Source organism: Sciurus carolinensis, chromosome 2 (genome assembly GCF_902686445.1).
Source record: "Sciurus carolinensis chromosome 2, mSciCar1.2, whole genome shotgun sequence".
In the NCBI taxonomy this organism is placed as follows: domain Eukaryota; kingdom Metazoa; phylum Chordata; class Mammalia; order Rodentia; family Sciuridae; genus Sciurus; species Sciurus carolinensis.
This window is the reverse complement of record NC_062214.1, coordinates 117152180-117160459: the sequence shown is the minus strand read 5'-3', so window position 1 is coordinate 117160459 and position 8280 is coordinate 117152180. Positions and strand designations below refer to the sequence as shown.

General features: G+C 45.2%; 1 protein-coding gene and 1 long non-coding RNA gene across 3 annotated transcripts in view; one reads left to right on the top strand and one right to left on the bottom strand.

The window, feature by feature from the left end:
- Positions 1-611: 611 nt before the first annotated feature.
- Positions 612-4160, bottom strand: Gjd2 (gap junction protein delta 2). Its single transcript, XM_047541145.1, has 3 exons — positions 4041-4160; positions 3225-3393; positions 612-2172 (listed from the first exon to the last, which is right to left on the bottom strand). The coding sequence occupies exons 2-3, from the start codon at positions 3293-3295 to the stop codon at positions 1278-1280; spliced, it is 966 nt and encodes a 321-aa protein (XP_047397101.1). The 5' UTR covers positions 3296-3393; positions 4041-4160; the 3' UTR covers positions 612-1277.
- LOC124977536 (uncharacterized) overlaps positions 3961-8280 on the top strand; it is a 28996-nt gene continuing 24676 nt past the window's right edge. For both annotated transcript variants that reach the window (XR_007107201.1, XR_007107202.1), the window contains exon 1: positions 3961-4090. This is a non-coding gene — a long non-coding RNA (uncharacterized LOC124977536). The remainder of the gene's footprint in view (positions 4091-8280) is intronic.

Here is an 8280-nt window from a genome sequence, read left to right as displayed (position 1 = left end):
CGTTATCCAAATATTACCCTTGGCCAATGCTTTAACTAAATACACAGTGAATGTGAAAAGTACAGTATGGCACTTAAATAAATAAGAGCAAAGAGAAAGAAACATATTCACAGTCCAAAGCAATAGGTTTTAGAACCTTTGGTATATGTCTCAAATAAGTATCCGTAAACACGTGTTAGCCAATAGTGTTTAGTTTCAGGTTTTTTAGGCTGAGTGATTGTGTAGGTGTGTGTGTTTCAAAAATAAGAGATAAAATAATAAGTTGGGATTGACATGGGCTGATTAAGGTCTCTGGTGTGAGCACACTGGTAAATTCAAACCATGGCAAAATGATGTGCATCTGCATTGCACAACAAAACTATGTAACAAAATGAGTAAGATACACCAGTTAGAAATTCAGTGGCTTGGGTAGACACCCTCGATATTAACAACAACAAAAAAATATGTTTACTGCTATCTAAAGTCCACAAGCTGGAAGGCAGAAGTATCCCAAAGCTCATAAACACATGCCTTACCGTGCAACAACCATCTCACAAGTGTTGTAGTTGCATATTGCAATTCCCTCCCGCCCGCCCATCCCCCACCCCTAAAACAGCACCAGTGCAGTTTGAGTTAGAAAATTGGAAATATTGAGACATTCCTAAGGTTTTCATAATGACTAAGAGCCAATCAGTTGGGCTCAAGTGCAAACCTCTGCCATGGCCAATTTCCAAAAAGCACCCCATGTAATTCCCTCTAGCTTGCAGATAAACCATATTAGGTCTAATGTAAGGCCAGGTTCAGAAAAAAAAGCTGGCATGCTATCCTGGGTTGAGGAAAAGGGCATGCTGATGGGGGAGATAAACGAAGGATCTTCCAGGATATTTGTCCTGCAGCCCAGGATAAAGGGATATGTTTAGATAGGTTACAAAGTTTATATCAATTATTTAACTCATGCCATTCGCCAGAATAGAGCTCAGCAGAGGTAAGTCCTACTTGGTAGCTGTGCAAGTCCATTGTTATCAGGATCAAGAAGGGCCATAAAAGAAAAGGTCCCAAAGAAATCCAAGTCATCCACTCATCACCCTACCCAAGTGCCTATGTGGAACCAGTGCTACTGATGACGTGTGATGATGGTTCTGCTTTTTCTCCTCTCCTTTTGACACAAGATCTTCTGTTAACCAACCTTACCCTACATCTTAGTAGTGAGTCACATATGAGGGCAGATATATCCACCTTTAAGCAGTTATCTGCCTTGTGGCAACTTGTCCCTGCAGGCCGTCCTAAAACCTGCCCTTTCACACATAGGCGGAGTCACTGGACTGAGTCCTGCCAAAATTGGGAACACTGACCCTGGGCAGGTCCTTGTTACGGATCTCATATACTGACTTCCTCTTGGCCTGAGCCCCTCGAACAGCCAGCTTGATCTTGCGCCATCCCAAGTGGTTGAGTTCAGCCAGGTTGAGCACAACACAGATGCCACTCACAGCAAACATGAATACTAGAAAGACTGTCTTCTCAGTGGGCCGGGACACATAGCATTCCACTTCCTTGATGCAGGGGTAGCGGTTACACTCATACAACCCTGGGACACTAAAGCCATAGAGGAAGTATTGGCCCACCAGGAACCCAATCTCCAGGGCATTTCGGAACACCACTTGGATAATGTAGAAGCGAGAGATGCCTTCCTGTCTTCGAAGCTTGGATCTCGCTGCAGTGCGCAGCCCTGATGGATGTGGAGTCAGCTCCTTAACCTCTAAACAATCTGGCTCTGTCTCCTTGCTGGTATTCTCTGTGTTCTGCAGCACCCCATTGACAATGGCATTTTGCAACTTCTTATCTTCTCGCTTTCCCCCACCACTGACCCCACCCCCAGTTCCTCCAGGACCCCCCATGGACTCAGGAGGGTCTCTGTCCAGGGCTAGGAAGACAGTAGAGTACCGGCGTTCTCGCTGCTTGGCAGACTGGTGCACAGAATATGTGATGAAGCAGAGACTGGGGGTGCACACCATTATGATCTGGAAGACCCAGTAACGTATGTGGGAGATGGGGAAAGCGCGGTCATAGCAGGCCTGGTTACAGCCGGGCTGCAGGGTGTTGCACACAAACATGGTCTGCTCATCATCGTACACCGTCTCCCCCACAATGGCCACAATGAGGATCCGGAAGATCACCACCACAGTCAACAGGATCCTGAGCAGGGGAAGAGGAGGGAAAGAGGTTCTCACCGGCTGCATCACTGATGGGAAACCCCATTTTTCCCTTCCCTCTTCGGATGTTTATCAGTTCTTTCACTGGGGAGCTGTCCATCCCTGCGTGGTACTGAACTGGGAATCTGGGAAACATTTTTGTCTTTTCCTTTTCTGCTGGGTGCTAGTAGGCTGGGGACACTTGTTATTACAAGGATCTCAGGCACGCACACCTCTATTTGATTTATTTGCAAACTTATAGGTTTCATTTTTGTGTATGGAATGTACAGAGACACGAAACACACCTTTACTCTCCACATGGCAAATGCACACAGAATACCTGTACAGATAGTGCAGGTTTCAAGGTCTACACACAGGATGTGTATCAAACTACTCTGTGTGTAAATTTAATCTATTCTTAATATGAATATTGAATTTAATGCTTTACAGAAACAGGAACACACGCATTCATATATATATATATATTCATATATATGAATATGTATGCACAGATAGATACAAACATAGATACAGACTTACAAAATGCCAAATGGGTGTGTGGATTACTGATACTATAAGTTTTCAAAGACAAATCAGTTTAGCTTAATAAATATTTACTGAGAAAAGATTCATCTGTTCTGCAAATCCATCTCCCCATTTGCCCTTCTCTGGCCAAATGCAATCCTGCCTTCTTTGTAGATTCTATTTAGGGAACTGGATAGAGATTGGCTCTGACTCTGGAGAGTGTGGGGTCAAGATTGAGCCAACAACTCCTTTTCTGATGTGGTAACAGTGACCTCCCCCTCCCCCAGTGGTGCTTCACAGGGAAGGGATGGGGAAGCTGCTCAGGAGTAGCAGGAGAAGGGGGGCGTCACTGGGCGTCGGGTAATCCCTCAACTCGGGAGGAATAGGAACATGGACCCAACACGATGGGGAGGAGGCAGAGGATGGACTGGGAACTCGGGGAGGGGGTCGGTCCGGACCTGAGAAGGTATTCCCAAGGACCATCGACGGGCCCGCTGACGGGCCCACTGACGGCTGGCTTGGCGCCCTTACCTCCCGATCATAGTGGAGTGCTGCTGCACCGCGGCTTCCAGCAGCCTCTCCAAGATGGTCCATTCCCCCATCGCTGTGCATCCGGGGGCAGCAGACAAAGACTGGGCAGCACCGGGCACGTTCCCGCTCCTGGCCCCTCCCCGGGCCGCACCTCCCAACTGGGAGTGAACTGCCTCCCGATTAAAGAAGCAAACGAAATTTTTTAAAATCCACGAATTTCCCCTCCCTTTTATTATTCTTAAAAGAGGGAAACGGGGAAAGAAATCCACGCTCGTCCCGACCGATGGGGCAGCTAGCGCGGTCCGGAGAGCCGGCACGAACCGGCGCCGTCCGGGAATCGCGTTTGGATTCTGCAGTTGCCGGGGAAAGGGGCGGGGCGGTGTTGACAGCGTGAAGGTCCGAGAGCTCCCGCCAGCCAGAGAAAGGTCTCTGGGCGCCGCTTTCCGCCGGAGGCTGGGGGTTGGGGGAGGGTCCGGGCACTAGCCCCGGCGCCTGCCACTTCAGCGGGCACCTGGAGCTCCCGCGCTGCCGCCTGCGATGCCCGGGCGGTGCGCGCCGAGCTAGCTGCTGGGCTGGGGAATCCGCGGCCGCCGCCTCTAATCCGCCTTTAAGTAGTCTCTGCCTGCGTCACGCCAGGTCGGCGGAGGGGAGCCGAGCGCTGCGTGCTGCTGTCGCTGCGCGTCGGAGCCCGAGGGGTCGGGGACGCGCGCGGGGGGAGAGGGGTGAGAGACCCGGGGCCTGGCAGGGAGTAGGGTGACTTCGAAAGAAGAACTGCAGCGCCCCTTGGGGCTTCTTGGGGCGCCCAGGTAACCTCACCTGACTGCCAGCCCCAGCAGAAGGAGGGGAAGCCCGGAGCAGACGCGTGGGTGAGTGGGGAGGGGCGTGAGTAGGTAGTTTATCTTCTCTGGATGCATCCGTCGCCTTTCGCTTTTTCCTTCGGGAAGACATCTGAAATTTCTTTTCTAGGTGGAGACGCTGGTTGGGGGAGGGTGTTTTAAAATCTCTAGAAGAGGACAGCTTTGCTGAGAGTGAAGCTGTGGTTTTGAGACTCCGTGGATCTGATGCTGGGGTGAGGAAAACAGGATGAGAGTCCATTTAGGCTGAAACGCAGGTGTGAAGCTGACTCTGAGAATGAGTGTCTGGGTCAAAGCCTGTGCCCAGCCTACTCGTGGGGTGGCCATGGTTAAATGTCTCATTTCTCCCAGCACAAACCCAGATACTCTGCTGTTTTATTTTACTAATGGGAGGAGGGATACTCTTCTGGACAATGGTCTATTTTCAATTTAAGGAGACCCAGTGTTCCGCCAGCAAAAACACAGCTCACAACCTCACCCCACCCCCACTTTCCTTACCCAGCCTTGGCTTTCTTCCCTGGACAAGCAATTCTGGTTTCTGTTTTTAAATTTTACATTTCGTTGTCAGGTCTGTCTAGAGCAACTACTTAATTGCCACTGGAAAATTGAAACAATGACACCAGGCTGCTAATCAGCTCAGGGGTTAGTTTTAGAAGAGAGTATTTCATATAAATGCACCATAGTTGGGAGTGTTTCATAGAAATGTACCAAAAGCACAGTGGTTAAGTAGTTGTCATCCTTTTAAAAATACAACTGTGAAAGGCTTGCTAACTCATCTTAAGCATAGAATGCAGCCTTAATTATCCATGGCGATCATAGCACATATGTGTGTTACATAAGCTACACCATGGAGCGCTTTCAATTCTAAAAGAACCAAGGTGGTTGGGTAGCTGGTGGGCCAGGAACTAGGAGGATGCTGCAGGATAGAGGATTGAGCCCACTCACAGTGCACTTCCACATAAATGATGTTTAAAGACATGACCCAAGGTTCAGTGCCAGAGCCATCACTGAGGTCCTCTCCTAGGGCTGACATCTTTACCCCAAGGAAGCATCTTTTCACTGGAAGAGTAGAAGAGTATCCCCAAAATGGAGAAAGTTATAAGGTGTAAATGGAGCACTAGGACAAAGGCAGATATTCCTGTTACCTTCTGGGCAGGGAGGAGACACAAGGATGGGTATAAATGGATATCTTATCATTCGCTTGGCTTCTAGAAGGGATAGTGATCCCCTACTTGCACCTGGTATGTTTTCCTAGGTTTCCTTCTTGCTCCCTCAGGCCCTGGGTTTCTGTATTTACTCCTTCTCTGGCTGACACTTTTAAAGAATTTCAGACAAGAGAATGAGTGAGAAAGTCCCAAGGGAGAGCTGTTTAACATCTTTAATTGTACCATAATAAGCTGACAACTCAGTCACTGAATTTTGGCTTTCCTAAACCCTTAAAGATAGTAGTCCTAAAGACGGATTGGAGAAAATATACTTTAAATGTTCTCACAGTGCAACTTTTAAGCACTAGGCTATGACTGAATTGTCAGTATCAGTTTAGTATTTTGAAATGTGCTTTACTATGCCATGTAGATTCAACTTACGAACACACACACACACACACACACATATATATATATACACATCATTGTGTGTATAAACATACAAAACAACTGTACACAGAACCTGTATTTTAAGACTCATCTACTAAACTAGGTCGGTAGTTTTTAAGGTAAAAACCTTTTTCTAAACACCATACATTCAAAACTATTAACCGCTTTCATTTTTTTAAAAAATCATAAGTTGTTTACATTTATTATGTTGTGCTTCCTCTTTTGAGCCCTGCCAATTCCATTTTCAACTAATAATATTCCCTGATAGTGCCACATGAGATACAAAAACTTTCTGTGTCCAGCTGGGCATCTCCAAGTTTTCTTAGTACATTATTTCATCTCCTTAGATTCTATTTCAAGTCCCCTCTGAGATTCCCATTTAAATCATCAGGGAAGTTCTTTCCATTAACTCTTATTTAAAATTCATTCTATGATATTAAAGTAATGACTTCGGATGAAAAACAATGGAACTCATAGAATAAAGTTTAGTGTGCATTAGAATACCTAGATATGTTCACTAAACATACAGACACGCATTCCCATCTCATAGGTACTAAATTAAACTCAATGGAAGTGAGGTTTAAGTACCTGCATTATTAATAAGCTCTCATCACTGGCTCTGATAACAATAAAATTTTGAGAACTTTTACTTCCATGAGTACTGTGGCAGAAATGAATCCTAGAAAACAGAAAATACCATCTCCTGTTTTCATAGACATTAACACTTACCCAAAGTTTAGGTGACTTGCCAAAAATGTTACAAGTGGCAAAGGAAAAAACTATGAAGGAAGTGATGTAAGAGTCTTTGAGAAGAAAATCAAAATAATTTAAAAGGATGAAGAATGTGACTTTTGAGTACAAAAAAAAAAAAGAAATTAAAGTGGTTTGAATCATGGGAACATAGCCACCTGCAAACATTTAAAGGAAAATAAGCCCTGGGTTGTTAGCCATGTCTTACTGAACAGTAATTTCCATTTACAGAGCAGAAAAATATTCTCCACTTCTAGGAGAAAAAATTACAAAATCAGGTAGCAAAGGGTGTGGTTGAATATTATAATTCAGGGATAGAATATAGTTACAGACAATGATCCCATAGATGTGTGTGTGTGTGTGTGTGTGTGGATTTGCTTTTATCTTTACATAAGCTTAACACTTCATTCTCGTCTTAATCAAAAGAACCTTTTAGCTTTACAACTTCCAATATTTGATAAGTGCAACCTCATAGGAACTCTGTGTTTGTTGCAAGAATGAAAGTTACTCTATTGTCTTCTCTACTGGTTCATAAATTCTTGGGGAGCAGAGGACATGCCTCATATGTCATGGTGTTCTCCTTAGTGTCTTTAGTATGGAGGAAACCAAGCATTTGTTGTAGGAGTAGGATAGCTACTTTGGCTCTCCATTCCTCAACCTGGGAGAACTACAGGTTCCCTTAGTAGAAGTGGGTTCTGGCTGTCCTCCATGACCATAAAAACATTCAAGCAAGAGGGGAGAAAGGTGCTCTATTTGCCAAGTGAAACTCCTTACACACTAAGGACAGCCTGGATCCCTCAGTAGAAGGGTCTTTCTAACCACCGGCCTCCAATGCTCTCACTTCCATTCTTCTCTCCCCCATTATGATCCTGATACTGGTTAAACTAACCCAGGGGATGGTGCTGAGCATGCAAAGCTTGGGCTGCAACCTCAGAGAGGTGACCTTGGAAAGCTGATCACAGCCCTGGCTACCTCTTCCCTGGGAAGCACCAGCACCTGAAGTCTCCTGGAATTTGTATGGCTGAGAGAGACTGCATTCAATTTGGGATTGGTCTCTGTGTTAATGTCCTCAACATTTCATTCACAAACAGCTAGGATTAACCGAGCTTCGTCTCCCCCAGTGGCCTACATACATCTGTTTCCTAATGAAATCATCAAATCGTCTTCTGAAAAGACAAACCCAACCTGTCTTGTGAGACTTCAAAAAACATGTGTCTGTGAAACCTATTCCTCTTTGCTGTAAAGTGATATTTCTTTTTTCTTTTGTGTCTCCCTATGTTTAAGCCTTAGCTCAAATGTTTATGGCAATGCTTTTGGTTCTGGTGATTAGACAGAATCTATAGAGCATTATTTCCAAAGGGAATAGCTATCCATCCTCCCAGTCTGAAGTAGCCCTAAGTATGGTGACTTGCTTTGTGGTCTAGGAGTTTCCAGTGCTTGTTTCTTTCAAAACTGTTCTGCTTTCTCAAGTACCCAAATGCCAGACTGTGTCTTAACCCCAAGAGATTGTGTATCCAACTGATGAAGAAATCTAACATCTTCTGCCTTCTAGTCCTTTGAATAAAAGGGTATGTATCCCTTTAAAAAAATCACATGTACAAATTCCCCATTCCCCATCTACCTTGTATACAGAGAATATACCTTTGTGTAGTAATATCTCAGGGATTAACGTAATATGGCATTGTGGCCAAAGCAGATGTGTGAAATCACAGCAAATAAATTAACACTCCATTAAGAATCAAATCAGTCCCGCTGACACATAATCTTTCCCATTTATGTCAAGTCGTGATTCCCATTCACATCGGGAGCTTCCCAGGGGGGCTCATTAGACCTGCAGGAAGAGATTTCTTTTAAGTC

What these genes read in the sequence shown, in the direction of transcription:
- Gjd2 (XM_047541145.1), bottom strand. Translation starts at nt 3,295, where the DNA reads ATGGGGGAATGGACCATCTTGGAGAGGCTGCTGGAAGCCGCGGTGCAG. An exon ending in CACTCCACTATGATCGGGAG is followed by an intron (nt 2,173 to 3,224) that starts GTAAGGGCGCCA and finishes TCCCCTGCTCAG; the next exon opens with GATCCTGTTGACTGTGGTGG.